General features: G+C 38.1%; 1 protein-coding gene across 3 annotated transcripts in view; it reads right to left on the minus strand.

The window, feature by feature from the left end:
* Window positions 1–5,376: 5,376 nt before the first annotated feature.
* LOC121379067 (filamin-A-like) overlaps window positions 5,377–17,881 on the minus strand; it is a 69,402-nt gene continuing 56,897 nt past the window's right edge. For all 3 annotated transcript variants that reach the window (XM_041507531.1, XM_041507529.1, XM_041507530.1), the window contains exons 9-16: window positions 13,952–14,116; window positions 12,566–12,667; window positions 11,111–11,248; window positions 10,434–10,564; window positions 9,715–10,003; window positions 8,599–8,814; window positions 7,857–8,048; window positions 5,377–6,508 (exon numbers count right to left, since the gene is read on the minus strand). In XM_041507531.1, coding sequence (XP_041363465.1) covers window positions 6,321–6,508; window positions 7,857–8,048; window positions 8,599–8,814; window positions 9,715–10,003; window positions 10,434–10,564; window positions 11,111–11,248; window positions 12,566–12,667; window positions 13,952–14,116 — 1,421 coding nt within the window. In that variant the 3' untranslated portion in view covers window positions 5,377–6,320. The remainder of the gene's footprint in view (window positions 6,509–7,856; window positions 8,049–8,598; window positions 8,815–9,714; window positions 10,004–10,433; window positions 10,565–11,110; window positions 11,249–12,565; window positions 12,668–13,951; window positions 14,117–17,881) is intronic.

Raw genomic sequence — 17,881 nt, forward strand, 5'->3', positions numbered from 1 at the left:
TCATTAAGGCCGTTTGGGTGCACAGCTTATAGGGACGAGATGGGTTGCATCCCGTCATGAAAACCCAAAGATTTACAGTCCATAGACGTTGAAGGTGTGCTGTGCTGAAATACAGATTTTGAGAAGCCGGATCCATCTGAATATGCAAGCTGTTTGTAATATATTGGGAAGAAAAATGCTAAAACCACTAGCACATAACTACAAACACATTGGATGTAAAGACACTAATATTCTAAACAAGATGTGGTTAATGTCATTTTAATCGCCAAAAGGTCTCTAATCAGAAATACCTTACAATGACTGCAAACTCAGGACTCCCTTTAATGATTTAACTGGTTTCTGATTGGATCACATTATTTTAATGTTGAATTAAAAAACCACCATAGTCAGCGTTTCTAAACTCTTTAGAGAGTGCACATTAATTCAGGCCAGATTGGTTGCATTACTGACCAGTATTAGACCTTTCGCTTTGAATTTCCGTAATTTGAAACAATTGTGTATGATTTGATTAAATTGGTGTGGTCTTGTATCCTTCGTTTGCTGTAGTAGTTGCTGCATAAGAATGAGGTGTGTGTGTGTGTGGGCAGTATGTACTGTTGATCGGCTCCAGTAGTTCAGTTTGTACTGATCAATATTTCCCTGTATCGGTTGTGCACGTAAACTTGTGTTGCAGCTGTTACCACTTGAGTTGTCTCCCACATGTCGTGTCCATAGTTTTAACGGTGGGGAACAAGTTTTTGTTATGTAAATCTTGCATATATGGAAACGAAATAAAAAATATACTGACGATTTGTGTGTTCAAAAGTTTGTTGTATGATACTTTTTAACTGTTAGAAGGCAAGCAGTAGTTTCTGAAGATTCACAATGGACTCGTGATAGAATGTTTATATTGCTGTATTCTTTGAGGTTAATTTTTTGTGGAATTGCGAATTTTTAACGCCCCCAATTTTTCTTTGATTCAAAATTGGGGGCGTGTAAAAAAATTCGCAATGAAGAATTAACGCCAACTTAATAAAACCCTGCACATTTTTTAACCACCCTAGAAATTTGTTGGGTCTATATTGAAGGATGTGTCTTTTTAAAAAGGCAACATGTAGCATTAACGGATTCAGTGATGTATGCATAATAAGGAATTTTAAAATAATAGTTTGCATTGTTTAACATTACTAGACGTAATTAATCATCGGTTTTGGGATGTGAGACATTGGGTAATTCTGACCGTTTTCAGAGAAAATCTTTATTTTTCCATTAGCAGTAAGGGAACTATTGTAAACACTTTCCTCAGACAAGATAGTACATACCATGACTTGATAAACCAGTCAAATGGGACACTGGGGTAAAACAAAATCTGAATCGCTTTACCAAGGGAATTCGATCTTTCGACCCACTTTAACATTAAGCGGTGGCAAGACTGCTCAGTGGTAAAGTGCTCGCTTGATGCACGGTCGGTCAAGAATTGATCCCCCGTCAGTGGGCCTGTACGTCTATTTCTTGTTCTAGCCATTGCACCACAACTTGCATCAAAGCCGTGATATGTGTTATCTTGTCTCTGGGATGGTGCACAACAGATTCCCTTGCTACAAATGGAAAACGTAATGGATTTCCTCGAGACTGTCAAAGTACCAAATGTTGACATCCAATGGCCGATGATTAATAAATCGGTGTGCTCTAGTGGCGACGTTAAACAAAATAAACTTATTTAGCATTATGTGGTGGGTTTGATCTAACGGAGCACTCGACTTGTTCTTGTGATTAAACCCACTCGGTGGACACTTTCAATGGAGGTTTTCCATTCTAACCAGTGCTCCACGACTGCTATTTGCAGTTCTGTACGTGAAAGTGCGTGTAAAATATCCATTACTGGTAATGAGGTGGAAAATATAGCTAGTTTCCTCTGCCGGCCTCGGTGGCATCGTGGTTGGGCCATCGGTCTACAGGCTGGTAGGTACTGGGTTCGGATCCCAGTCGAATCATGGGATTTGTAATCCAGATACCGACTCCAAACCCTGAGCGAGTGCTCCGCAAGGCTCAAATGGGTAGGTGTAAACCACTTGCACCGACCAGTGATCCATAACTGGTTCAACAAAGGCCATGGTTTGTGCTATACTGCCTGTGGGAAGCGCTGCTAATCGGAAAGAGTAGCCCATGTAGTGGCGACAGCGAGTTTCCTCTCCAAATCTGTGTGGTCCTTAACCATATATCTGACGCCATATAACTGTAAATAAATGTGTTGAGAGCGTTGTTAAATAAAACATTTCTTTCTTTCTAGTTTCCTCTAAGATCACATTAGATTAAAAATGTTTGGCATCCTGTAGTCGATTGATTAATCAATGTGCTGTAGTGATGTTAAACAACACTTAGTATTATGCATTGACAGAGGCAGATGGACGCATTCTTAATTTAATCGTCCCAGCCAGTGCACCACGACTGGTATATCAAAGGCTGTGGCGTAGTACGGTGCCAAAAAGTGTGTGTGTGTGTGGAGGGGGGGGGGGGGGGGGGGCACTTTTATATTTACACACTTTTATACTATTATAAAGCAAATATAAAGCAAAGTATCCTACTTCTTTGGGGTCCAACTTGTGGGGTTGTGGGAGATATTTGTTTTTTACCAACTTGGAACTATCGAGTTGAAATACTTTATCTTGGACAGACTCGTGAAGCCGCCAGAAACATTCATAATGCTGGACAAAATTGGGAAACGTCTTCGCAATCCAAGGTACCATATCAATTCTGTATAGCATACTGCATTTCGTAATAGAAATACGAAATGGTACCTTGGCTAGTGAAGATGTAGGAAACTGATCTGTCTAATGGATTATTAATTTCTTTCAACACCACATCCTTTAGTAGTGTTATGGTGACGGCATCATTCTGTTAGTTTATACCGTTTAACGACACTACTAGACAGTAGCGGATCCGGGGTGGGGGTGGGGGTGGGGGTGGGGGGTCCAGGGGCCCTTTATATCGAGCAATATATCTTCTGCTCCAGCTTTTGTCTAAATAGCACATCTAAGATAGTCTACTTTAAAGCATGCTCACATAGAAGTTGTTTCATCAGGGTATGGTAGATATTTGGAGGCTATGTGTACTAAATACGATTCATCACGGACCAAAATGATAACTGCTGCTATTCCATATTTTGATCTTGTGAATATTTTTAAATCTCTTCAGTGGAACTCTTGGCACATTTGTTATTTTATCATCGTTTTAGATGAAGTGACGGACTTGATAGCCGCGGTTGCAGTATTCATGACGGGTGCTCCGGTTGAGAAAGATAAGCTCATCGTTCGCGAACACCTGATGTCATCACAGCGATTCACGAGTGCATGCCATCACAGCTATATTTATTCCAGCGAGCTAGCTTTGATTTGATACACTGGTATGTGAGTGGCAGTCCTCTTTGTGGCGATGCAATAATGATGTATTATTCAGTAAAGGATCTCATTGGGAATGGGAGTTCTATGGACAACGCTTTAGAGTCCTTGAATCGGCCACACGTTTGCGGAATGCCCATTCGATTCTTCATTGTGTAGAGATATGCTCTTCATCGTGAATAAGGGGCGGGACGTAGCCCAGTGGTACAGCGCTCGCTTGATGGGATCGATCCCTGTCTGTGGATCCATCTCGTTCCAGCCAGTGCACCACGACTGGTATATCAAAGGCCGGGGTATGTACTAACCTGTTTGTGGGATAGTGCATATAAAATATCCCTTGCTGCTAATCGAAAAGAGTAGCCCATGAAGTGGTGACGGCAGGTTTCCTCTCTCATTATATGTGTGATCCTTAACCATGTCTGACGCCATATAACCGTAAATAAAATGTGTTGAGTGCGTCGTTAAATAAAACATTTCTTTCTTTGATCGTGAATAACGGTTCTGTTATTCCGACTGACTACCAAACAGCTGTAAAGAGTTCCAAACGAATCAAGGAAATGTTTTATTAAACGACGCATTCAACACAATTTATTTACGGTTATATGGCGTCGGACATATGGTCAAGGACCACACAGACATGAGAGAGAGAAACCCGCTGTCGCCACTTCATGGACTACTCTTTTCGATTAGCAGCAAGGGATCTTTTATATGCACCATCACCTCGCCTCGTAAGTTTATTCATGTACTAGTTTCAGATTAACAGAAAACGAAAACACCATGTCATTCTAAACTTTACTGCTCAAACAATCAACGTTTAAAATTATAAAAAATCACTGCAGAAACAGTTGTAAATGTGCTACATGCTATGAAAAGAACAAAAGCTTTATATAAGTCTAACCATGACCATCATGCATTGGGGACATCTGGAATTACAACTCGTCAAATTCTCACAACTTTCGTCAAGCGGACAATACTAGTACGAACAAGGAGTGACAAAACTCCTGAGATTTCGGAACGGGGATTAGGAGGAGGGTGGGACACCTATCAACCACAGCAAACTGTATTTAAAATCTAAAGCGTATATAAATTACTAAATAAATACAGATATGTACTGACAATATTTTATATAGTAATAGATTCGGCTAACAGTGAAATAAATATATATATATTTGTCATAATAACAATCGTAATGATATTTTGACCCAGAAATGGATTTATAAGGCCTAACCGATACTTACACTGTAGGCACACAGTAATTACCTTCATCTAAGACTAACGTTATAATACAGGGCCCGTTCCACGAAGCGATCTTAGCCCTACTATTGTCGTAAATACCTACCATCGAGACCTTAAATATTTTCTACGATTGTCAGCCCGTTCCACGACGCGGCGTAGCTTACTATCGTCGTAAATTACAGTGAAAATTTACAATTGGTACGAGGCAGTTGTAAGCCACTGACGTAGCTGTTAAATGGCAGTTAGATGATGATTTGATAATTTTCTAAGAAGGATACTAACTCTTTGTGTAAAAATGGATCTAATATATACCAAATACCTTTTATGAAACTGTGATCGATGAAACACAGTCTAGGCCTAACGACCTTCACACAAAAATAAGGGAGATAACTCTCATGTCTTATGCATTCGGCAATTATCGCTTACCGAATAAATTGACAAAATTACTTCATGCTTGTCCCATACCAATGAATACATCCAACATGTTCCGAAAAGTCGGTAAACAATTTATTATTGAACTAATTCGCACTTCTTTGCAAAGAATCTATTAATAATTAAAGGGGCACTTACGACTACCGTAAGGTTGCTTTGTGGAACGGCTGTAAAGTTTACGGTGCCAGTTGTAAAAAAGTAAAGTAAAGTTTGTTTTATTTAACGACGCCGCCTAGAGCACATTGATTTTTTATCTTATCATCGGCTATTGGACGTCAAACATATGGTCATTCTGACACTGTTTTTAGAGGAAACCCGCTGTCGCCACATAGGCTACTCTTTTTACGACAGGCAGCAAGGGATCTTTTATTTGCACTTCCCGTGCCAGTTGTAAAACTCACCTTAAATCACTACAATTAACCTTAGCTACAGTTTGTTCGTGGAACGGGGCCCTGGTAGTTACGCAAACGTAAAGCGTGGGGTAAAATAAATACGCATTGTTTACGTTTTCCTCAAGGAGAACGAAAGATTAAACGACATAAAATTGATTACTTAATGTTCTCTGATTCACATGCAAGTTAAACACCCCGCATTTTGAATTATAAATCCTTAAAAAGAAAGATGGACGATTTGAAAATTCTTGTTATAAGTCGAGCATTTACAAAAACACAGATACACTTGGTACCTCAATATTTAATTTTTGTCTACACATGTATGATGTATAATAACAAACGTTATGTTGTATAAAAAGAAGTGTAACACCATAGCCGGGCCATGTTTGGTCACCTCATTATTAAATCGCTCACGGTCGTCTATTTCCTAAATTAATCAATATTTTTATTCATTAGTATGTCCCCTTAAACCAACTAACTAGAATTCTTCAGAAAGATAGTATCTGTCCTGTGCCCAGCAATTGCTGATGTTAGTAACTGTGCACAGTATTCGTGTGTCTGAATCCTGAATGGATATGGGCACATCTGAATTAAATAAGTAAGTCACTAAACATATTACATGTGTACTTGATAGCAGTCGCAATGGATACCACATCATGATATTTCTAAAGCTGTCACAGATCCAATATACTTAACAAGCGTCATCATCAAAGTCCCCATACCAAACCAAAATAACATTACAACAGAGTCAAAATAATCATTTAAAAAACGGTCTGTGTGTGAAGATAAATAAACACTGCGGTATGGAATAACATTTTGTGTGTGTGTGTGTGTGTGTGTGTGTGTGTGTGTTGTAAATTCATGATTGACGGTGTGGAACTGTTCACGTGTTTAGGACGAAGGGGCTGCCGGGGATGTCCTCCTCCCCCCACTTAATGTGCAGCACGTGCTCGCCAATCTCCTGAACCTTGTAGCTGATCTGGAAACTCGTGTTGGTTAGCTTCTTAATCTGGAGTTCCGGTTCCGGCATGCCGCTCGGCGCAATCATACCGACACACAGGACAGCTTGACCTGAACGTAGAAATAAAAGTTAGTTAGTTTTGTTTAACGACACCACTAGAGCTCGGCGCAATCATACGGACACACAGGACAGCTTGACCTGAACGTAGAAAAAAAACCTTAGTTTGTTTTGTTTAACGACACCACTAGAGCTCGGTGCAATCATACTATCACACAGGACAGCTTGTCTTGGACGTAGAAAACCAAAATAGTAGAGGCGGTTACAGAATTTGTTTCAAGGGGTATATGATGCAGAACCATCATAGCCCAAACTAACTATGGGTAAGTAAAACAAGAATCAGGCAACCTATTTTCCAAGCTATCTTAGCGCTACGATTTCGTATAACTGTTGTAGGCAATGACGTTCTTACGACACTCACCATAGTCTACGACAATTTGACAATATCGTAGCGCTAAGATAGCTTCGAAAATACAGTGACACAGTAATAATATATGATCTTATCCAGCTAGACAAAAAAGGGGAACTTTTAACCTAAAAAAACAACACTTTTCGCATTTGTTTTGATAGACCCCCCCACACCTCTCCCCGCTCTCCGCCGGACACCTTGTGATGTCAGGACATGAAATGCTAGGGATCATGACTAGAACATATTGGCACTAACTCTGATCGTAGGGCAAAGAAGCAAATCCATAATACGATGGTACGCCATGCTTTGTTTAAGTTTCATTCTGAATGTAATAATAATTTAACCATTTTAATTTTAAAGAAGTAATTTCCTTCATCTTTGGAGCATTGCTAATTGTATATACCGGGTAATTGAGGTCTTTTGTAGCTTTTCTCTTTCTTTCAATTTTTTTGCATCAAACATTTATGAACAATAAAATATTTCCAAAGAGAATATGGTTTATCACTCACTACCTGCTTTTGTGAAATCGGTAATAAAACAGATGCAAATGAAAGTAAGGCAATGTTGTAGCGTGAACAACAGGACTGTAAACTAGCCTAAAATACTAGTGGTTGGGCTGACAGTGCTATCTAACTAGACATCCTCTAACAAGGCCCTGGGCGCCGTTACACCAAGATATCTCAGCACTAAGATAACCTTAAGTGCATAAGTTAAAGTTAAAGTTTGCTTGTTTTGTTTAACGACACCACTAGAGCATATTGATTTATTAATTATCGGCTATTGGATGTCAAACATTTGGTAATTTTGACATATAGTCTTAGAAAGGGAACCCGCTACATTTTTTCCATTAGTAGCAATGGATCTTTTATATGCACCATCCCACAGACAGGATTGCACATACCACGGCCTTTGATAGCCTAATGGGCCGTAGAACGAGGCCCTGAACAGTAAAACATATACAGAGACAGACAAATGAGTTACACTATATTTACCTGCTTCTCTGGTGTCGATTGTAACGTTCAGGTTTCTGTTGGTGAAGGCCCTCTTCAAACCTGGACCTTTGGCCGTGACCTTGCTGGCGTCTCCGCGATGATGTTTCTTCACGTGGGCTCCCACCTTCTTCTCCACAGTCTCCACTACCATAGAGGACTGCTCAGTCAGCGGGGACGGCTTTCGACCAGAACCTGGGGTACAGGGTAACACAGAAATGTAGATATAAAGACAGGCGGTGAGGTCAGGGCATAGGGCTTAACGTGCACATTCAGAGCAAGCTGGTGTAGCGCACGCCTGTGACAGACGCAGGTGTCGGCCCATGCCGGCTTATCCGTCCAGGTCAGGAGATGGGTTGGAGTGAGAAACTTTTGGCGCATAATTTGAATCGGTTCATAAAAAGAGAGAAGGAGCTATAGGAATAATTTTCACTTAGTTTGCCGAATTGTAGCTCATAGAAAAGGGGCGGATGTAGAATATTTTATAGGGAGAGGGTATCAATCGTAAAATTAATTTACAGCGACAGACACTTCATTGTTTTAAAGCAGCACCTAGTGCCCAGTGTCCTATATGTACAATATGAACGAAAACAGTGTTACAATAATCACCATTCGTATCCACTCAAAACAAGGCAGACCACGAAGCACTATCATGTGCTTTATCTATAGGCGGAACCATTGCCACCCATCAGGACGATACACAATCACATGCACATCAAACGTGAGATAAAAGAAGCCGACTTACCGGTGATTTCTGCCTGGTAGGGACTGCCAGCAATAGGTATATTGCCGTACTTGATGGTTATCAAATACTTGCCGGCGGCGAATGGCGTATAACTGAATTCGTAACCCTCGTCGACCTCGCGGCAGTTTATCGCCACCTTTGACGGACCCTCGATCATAACAGCTAGTATCCCGGATCCAGCCCCAGCTGTCTTCACTTCGAACTTGGCCTTGGCCGCTAGTGACAAAAACATAAAAGAACTATATCACAAAGAATTAATCCTAGCTCAACTGCCCTGGCATTCGAGAGCTAGACGGACATTTGGACGGTTATGTCCGTCTAGCTCTCGAACGACAGAGTACTCTATCACAAACTGGGGCGTAGCCACAGAGGAAATACGCCGATGCAAACCCAGACCTGTAAACAAGATATCAGTGTCATGGGAAAAATAAAATAAATCTGGGGACATTTCAGACGAGGCGAGCGCCTCATCTGCCTCATGCTGGCTACGCCATTGACAAAGAATCCCATGAGCCAGTTCAAGAATTCACCCAAACAACACCCATGATCAGCTACTGAAGTTTATGAAAAATTATTTGTCTGTTTGTCTATATGCTCGCTAGCGTTACAAGGAAACAAAGAAAGTAAAAATAAATCAGTTAAAAAACCCCAATATTTTTAAAACCAATAACAAAACACCCACTTCAAACAACAACAGAACAGACCCTCACTAAAAACAACAACAACAACAACAATAAAACAGAACCCCTTCAAAACAGACCCCAAAAATCTAACAAAAAACCAACAAAACGGATAGCATTAATAAATAAATAAATAATAAATAAAATAAACCGGCCTCAGTGGTATAGTGGTTAAGCCATTGGTCATAAGGCTGGTAGGTACTGGGTTCGCATTTAAGGGCTCACTGGGTAGGTGTAAGGCCACTACACCGACCTCTCTCTCACTAACCACTAACAACTAATAAACTGTCCTTGGACAGACATCCCAGATAGCTGATATGTGTGCCCAGGACAGCGTACTTGGACCTTAATTGGATGTAAGCACAAAAATAAGTATAAAACAAACAGACAATAAACTATAATTCTAAAAGCCTACAGCTCTGACAGTTCCACATACCACATTTCCCGTGATCGAGTCCCTCTCCATCTGCTGTGACCATTGCTGCGTCTGCCGCCATCGAACCCACCATGATGGCGAAGGGGCTGTCTGGGATGTGCGCGTCGTCAAGTCTGATATCCAGATAGTGCACACCGTTCTCTTTTGGGATGAACCTGCATCCATAGAGACCAGTGTCCATTTCCTGAGTCATGCAGTCCTCCATACTTCCCGTCGGTGTCCGGACCGTCACGTGCAGTTTACCCTTGGCGCCATTGAAAGCGACCGAAAAGGTTGCCGCCTTGCCAATCTGTTAGAAGCACGATCATAATATACTGACGTTAAAAAGAAACTTTACACGCATAAAATTTGAATAATTTGATAAATCTTGTTGCTAATTGAACAGAACTAATTCATAAATCACCTTACAAACACTCTGCATGTATCTCGAAGTGCATTGTGGCGTTTAGATGTTGAAACTGTTTAATCAAGTGCGTCACTTTAAAAACCATAAGATGTGTTTTATCATGTTCGTCACCGTAAAAATCCACAAGAAATCTGTTTAGTCATGTGCGTCCACGTACCCACCCCCCCTCAAAAAAAAATGTATTTAGATATGTGTGTCACATTAAAACCCCACAAGAATCTGTTTAGTCATGTGCGTCACTGTAAAAACCATCAGAATATTTAGTCATGTGCGTCACTGTAAACACCACAAGAAACAGTTTAGATTGTCTTACCTCGAGACCTCTGTCTCTGAGAGACTGGATTGTCACTTGTTTAGCCACGCCGCTGTCTGGGGCGACGTTTACCATGAACGGAGACGTGGGTATGTGTTGATCGTTGAACTTGACATGGATTCCATACATACCTACACAGTGAAAAACACCATTTAAACTAGCGCTGGGTTCAGCTGATGTGAGTACCACTTACCAAATTTGTGTTGGGTTGAGCTTACTTTATTTAAGGCATGGTAAAGCTAACATATTACAGAAATAAATCCCGATTTCATTAAAGATGAATACTTTGAGTTATTTTAAATAACATTTTGACACGTTTTCAAATTCCACGGCTAAGCTAATGGCATCCAAATTTACGCTTAACGTTAAATGTACATATATATGTTAAATTAGGAGTCAAACAATTGTTAGCAAGCCCTCGCGAAAAAATCCTGAACGAATTCAAGAGACTTTGCAGAGCAATACATTATTGATTTATTTACATTAAAATATAATTATGGTTTAATTACATTAGAAACTGTAGAAATTTCACAAGCATTTTATTTTGTAGAGATACATATTTAAATGCTATTTTATAATCCTATTTCAGTTAAAGGAATTCGTTCGAGTATACACAGCCACTATGATCACTGACACTGAAATAATAATCTAATATATAAACAATAATAAGTGACTACCTGGTTTTGTGACAGTATATATAGCTCCTAAAAAACCATTGGGTCGGTCTTCCAGTTTGATTTCCGCCTTCGATACGCCCTCTACCGCCACCGTGAGCGTGCCTGGTCCGGCCTCACGGGTGTAGATGTTGAATACATCTAACAAAACAAGTGCCAGATAATGATTACGATGGAGATACAGTTACAGACACAACAGGCAGACAGATAAATAAATGGGTAGGGAATAAGTTTATTCACTCAAATATTCAAATACATACGCACTCGCATATGTACATACATTCTTCCATCCATCCATTTAAATATATATATATATATGTATGTATGTATGTATGTATGTATGTATGTATGTATGTATATATATATATACATATATATACATACATATACATACATATATATACATATATATATATATATACACACATATATATATATATATATATATGGAGTAATAAATTTGTGAATGGATTTATGGATGTAAACCAGCTCGAAGAAATGCAACCAAGCAGTTTTTGCAGCGATTGTATGCTTTGTGCAAAAAACATGGAATATTCGGAACAAATCCTGTCCAGTGTTCACCATAAAAGGCGAGACATTCAGTCGCAAATCATTGCCACTCTGTGCAGTCTTGAGAAGTCTAGAAGTAAGAAAAACACAATTAGTGAACTGTTTGATGCAATTTCGTCATGCCATGCCTCAGTGAAAATGAGCGATGGCGAGTCATAGGGATGCTTGAATCTGGGATCTCGCAGCGTGACGTCGTACGTCAATTCAACGTCTACAGAAACACCATATGGCACTTATGGCAATGATATCAACAAAACAACCAGGTCAGGGACCGTCCCCGTAGTGGCCGACCACCCGTGACAACCCCTCGCCAAGACACATGGATCCTAACCACGCATCTGCGAAAAAGGCATTCCCAGGAACTTTCTCCAGCGTTTAGTGGCCTCAATGAGACGACGGTGCCAGGCCTGTATCAATGCTCAAGGCGGACACACTCGCTACTGACTGTGTCAACTTCGCTCTGGACTTCCTCTAGTGATGTGGCTCATTTGCATATGGCAGGTGCGCCCTTTTTATGGACTATTGCTCGTTTCCATACCTTCAGATATTTCTTTTTCCATGTTATAACGTTTCATACACGGCAGTAAAAACTTATCATCAATTATCTTTGCCTTTTGTGTGTCACAATAACGTTTGCCTTTTAGTATATATAATATATATATACACACACACACACGTACATACATACACACACATGGACATGTGTTTGTTTGTGGGTATGAGTGCATGTGTTTGTGTATGCATCTCAGTAACAGAGAGAGAGAGAGAGAGAGAGAGAGAGAGAGAGAGAGAGAGAGAGAGAGAGAGAGAGAGAGAGAGAGAGAGAGAGAGAAAGAGAGAGAGAAAGACTTTCCTAATCACCATGTTGTATGTACACAATCTACTCACTTTTCCTTCCCACTTCTCCACGCTCCAAGCCTGGCCCACCAACCTGAACCTTGTGGTAACCACCCATACTAAGCTGACCCACAGTGTACTGGAATGGACTGCCTACAAAGAGAAGTAACAATTGTATATCTTACATCATCGAGTTAATCTCATTTCATATTTGTCCTCCACCCCTACCAACCAAAATTAAAAATATCAACAATACGTAGAGATTGACAATATTATACGATATTATACGTAGAGATTGACAATATTATACGTAGAGATTGACAATATTATACGATATTATACGTAGAGATTGACATTATTATACTTAGAGATTGACAATATTATACGTAGAGATTGACAATATTATACTTAGAGACTGACAATATTATACTTAGAGACTGACAATATTATACTTAGGTATTGACAATATTATACGTAGAGACTGACAATATTATACGTAGAGATTGACAATATTATACTTAGAGATTGACAATATTATACGTAGAGATTGACAATATTATACTTAGAGATTGACAATATTATACGTAGAGACTGACAATATTATACGTAGAGATTGATTGACGATATTATTACATTATTATACTTAGAGATTGACAATATTATACGTAGAGATTGACAATATTATACTTAGAGATTGACAATATTATACGTAGAGATTGACAATATTATACGTAGAGATTGACAATATTATACTTAGAGACTGACAATATTATACTTAGAGACTGACAATATTATACTTAGAGACTGACAATATTATACTTAGAGATTGACAATATTATACGTAGAGACTGACAATATTATACGTAGAGACTGACAATATTATACGTAGAGATTGACAATATTATACTTAGAGATTGACAATATTATACGTAGAGATTGACAATATTATACTTAGAGATTGACAATATTATACTTAGAGACTGACAATATTATACGTAGAGATTGACAATATTATACTTAGAGACTGACAATATTATACGTAGAGATTGACAATATTATACGATATTATACGTAGAGATTGACAATATTATACGTAGAAATTTGATTTCAGTTATTTGTGTGCTTAGTGTTCAAATAGATAGTTGTCCTAGGCTTCAATTGCCTGGCCTGACTATTCAGGGCCCCGTTCCACGATGCATTCTTAGCACTAAGATCACCTTAAGAGCATACTAGTAACTACATTATACACTTAAGGTGATCTTAGCGCTAAGATCGTTTCGTGTAACCAGAGTTAGTTATTAATGAGACATAACTGTTTATAAAATAGTGACCTTACACCTCCCCACTGAATCGTTAAAAATTACTCTTGTCCTGGGACGCGAGCCCAGTACCCACCATAGGCCAGTACGGATACAAGGTACATGTACATGCACTTACCAGATATATGTAGAGACTTGTGTTTGACACTCAGGGTGTGGACGCCCGTCACTTTCGGGGTGAACTGGATCAGGTAGTGGAAATCATCTTCATCTATGACGTCACATAACTCAACAGTTCCATCCGGGTCAGCTACAGACGCCTCCATGTCAAACGGATTGGTACCTTTTGGTGACAAATATTTTTTTTTCTTAAATATATTCAACAAAAAACAAAATTAATAAAACCAGGGCCGTGTCCAGCCTAAAGTTATTAGGGAAAAACAAAAACAAAAATAAAAATAAACATAAACATAAAAATAAATATAAAAAACAACAGCAGCAGCAGCAACAACAACAACAACAAAAACAACAACAACGGCAACAACAACAACAACAACAAAGATGGCGATTATGTTTCAAATTTGTCTACGTTGTAACAGCCCCATGGCCCCTTTGAGATGAAAGTAAACAAAGTAATTGTATACAAACGACCGAGGGGTACCGAATGTACCCTAAATAAAATATTGTTTACCATCCTTCCAAGCGTGTGTACACGCTATTTGAAGATAAGGGCGAGCTAAGCTAAGGAAGAATAGGTTCAGGACAATCCTAACCTGAGAATTTTCAGCAAAAAGGATAAAAAAGTTAAATGTCGCCATTTAAAAGGCTATTTTGTATAATATCTAAAATAAATAAGAAAATATCATATATAAAAAAATCTGGCTCCCACACGGTTGAGCACTCTATAAAATAGCGTCTTTCAACTCGAAAACGACTACTATATATATATATATATATATATATATATATATATATATATATATATATATATATATATATATATATATATGTATATGTATATGTATATGTATATGTATATATATATATATATATATATATATATATATATATATATATATATATATATATATATATATATATATATATATATATATATATATATATATATATATGTGTGTGTGTGTGTAAAACAAAAACTATATATCTTATTAAAATGAGGTGTTCCCCACCCTTCGATCCCTGCGGGACAGGTTTCCCTCTTAACCCATCCAGTCTTCATATGTAAACATACAATATTTATGATACCGATTAATTATTTTCAATCGTAATTTTATTATGGTTAATGCCAAATTATCTTTTTGCTTTCTTTTCTTTGAGGTATTTTCATCATTCTGTGGTACATCTTTCAAAGTATTTTGTTCTTCAACTCCACACCACAGTCCTTGTCTCTCCAACCACTGTATTTTTGCAATTGGTACTCCTGTTGTTTGACACTCCGGTCATCCCTCACTGGGTTTTGCTACGAGCTAAGTCTAGCCACTTCAGTTTGTAATCAAAGACAAAGAATTGTACAATTTTAAAATTTAGAATTATTTCTGAAAAACTACGGATTAAAGGCTTAAGAAAATAATACCCATAAGCCATTTCATTAACCATATTTAGCAGCTAACCTTGTAATTAGTGTCTATCAATACATAATATGTTACAATACAAAAGTAATTTAAACACATTCAATAATGTACAATAATAATGTAGCAACAAGAGCAAATCATGCGTGTGCTATTTAAATAAATTAAAAACCCCAAAGTAGTAGACATGAAACACTTGTTTCTCCAAATAGAACATGACATTCTTTGATCTTCAGTGGTTGTTGAAAGAATGGTTGGCTGATAAGCGTGTTTAGATATGTCTAACTATTGGCTCATTCCATCAGTCCATGATCACAGTCAAATAACTCCGTGCCAGAGTGGGATGTTCCCTACAGTGATTTGAAATATCAGATTAACCAATATATCTTTTCAACTTTGCAAGATGCTTGGTCGCTAACAAGTTTCATTCTGTCAAGGCAGTCCTAGGAGAATGGCAGTCCTCTTATAGACGGCTGAAGGGTGAATTAGTCTTGTGCCGTGCTCGCATCGGCCATACATATTTGACGCATTCATTTGTTTTAAAGAAGGACCCTATGCGCCGCATTTCGGTGGAGTGTAATCATCTGAAGCCGACGAAAAATGATGTGGTAACAGAAATGTGGTCAAATCTTTTAAATTCCACCCAACAATTAATTGTAAAGTTTTTAAGACAAAAAATTTGAAATATACTTACTTTGATGTTTTTACTGTATTGTATTTTTCCCCACACTGTTGTTTTACATAATTATATTTTATATTCTATATTTAAATAATAACATTAATATAATTTGTTTAACACCCATTAGTAAATTTATGCCTTTCTGTATTTAATATAATATGATACATACATCAGTCTGGCTGCTCCATGGTGATGACCAACATGTTAAAGCCAAACCGTCCACTGCAATTAACACTACCCATACTAAGTTCCATACCGCGTATAAATATCTGGAAACGCGTGCGCCGTAATACGTTTCAGTTGGAAATTTTGTTTTAAACTTATAAATCTACTTTTTGGGGGATACGTAAGAAATAGAATACTCACGTTCGCTGGTTGTAAACTAAATGACATCTTACGGCCATCAATGTAGTATTCTATATATTGTTTAAACAACAAAATAAATAACAATAACAAAACAAACAAAACCTTTACTGTGGTAAAATTGGTAACCTGTCCAGGGCTCACACCGGAACAAACGTTCAATTTAGCCAGAAATGTAGAGTATTTCCTTGGAATTGGTTAAAATGTGGTTAATATGATGAATATTTTATTGGTTTGTTTTGAAATATTTCATTGATCAGAAAAAGTAAAAAGGATTGCACAACAAGCAGAGCCTATATAAGTGCTCTCCTAAACAAGATGGACATCAGACAATAATCAATATTCATAATTATATATAAAATATAATAAAATAATGTTTAATAAGGATGAATTTTGTAGCCATTTTGTATATAAATTAATACTTGGTTGATTTGGCAATGTACACGGTGAGCCCTGCCTGTTCAAAATCCAGTTACCAGCGATTTGGTTGAAAAAATCAGGAATCTCAATGTCAGCAACTATACTGACTGAGGCTTAGTCTCGATCTAGATTATCTTTTCTTGGTTAGTTCAAATAGCCTTCAGACATGCCGTCCCTGAAGATGAAATACTTATTTGTATATTTGATATACAATTAGACACGAGTAGCCTATTAATTCATAGCAAGTAAATGCCGTTAGCTCGACGTCCTTCTGTTAATACATTCCTCAAAGTTATTTAAAATCCCGAACTAACAACCATGCGAAAAGGACTATGTTAATCGAGAGATGTTACGTGTATTATGTTCAAGATGAAAATAAAATAAGACAAAACACCAGGAATGCTTTGTTGAACGTATTAGTGGTTGTTATTTCCAGATATAAAATGCATATTAGTAAAGAAACAACGGTATGCGTAAGAATAATATAATAAGGTCGAACAAAATATTGATGGATAAGAATTCATTAAAATGTTAAAATAATATAATATCATATTCGCAATGCAGCTGTCATAAATAGATTTATAGTTCTTACCAGCCAGAAAAACAAAGAAAGAAAGAAGTGTTTTATTTAACGACGCACTCAACACATTTTATTTACGGTTATATGGCATCAGACATATGGTTCAGGACCACACAGATTTTGAGAGGAAACCCGCTGTCGCCACTACATGGGCTACTCTTCCGATAGGCAGCAAGGGATCTTTTATTTGCGCTTCCCACAGGCAGGATAGCACAAACCATGGCCTTTGTTGAACCAGTTATGGATCACTGGTCGGTGCAAGTGGTTTACACCTACCCATTGAGCCTTGCGGAGCACTCACTCAGGGTTTGGAGTCAGTATCTGGATTAAAAATCCCATGCCTCGACTGGGATCCGAACCCAGTACCTACCAGCCTGTAGATCGATGGCCTGCCACGACGCCGGTCCAGAAAAACAAATACAATTTATATATATATAGAGGCTATTTCATGGGGGTTTTCCAATACGATTTTTATGT

Source organism: Gigantopelta aegis, chromosome 8 (genome assembly GCF_016097555.1).
Source record: "Gigantopelta aegis isolate Gae_Host chromosome 8, Gae_host_genome, whole genome shotgun sequence".
NCBI lineage: Eukaryota > Metazoa > Mollusca > Gastropoda > Neomphalida > Peltospiridae > Gigantopelta > Gigantopelta aegis.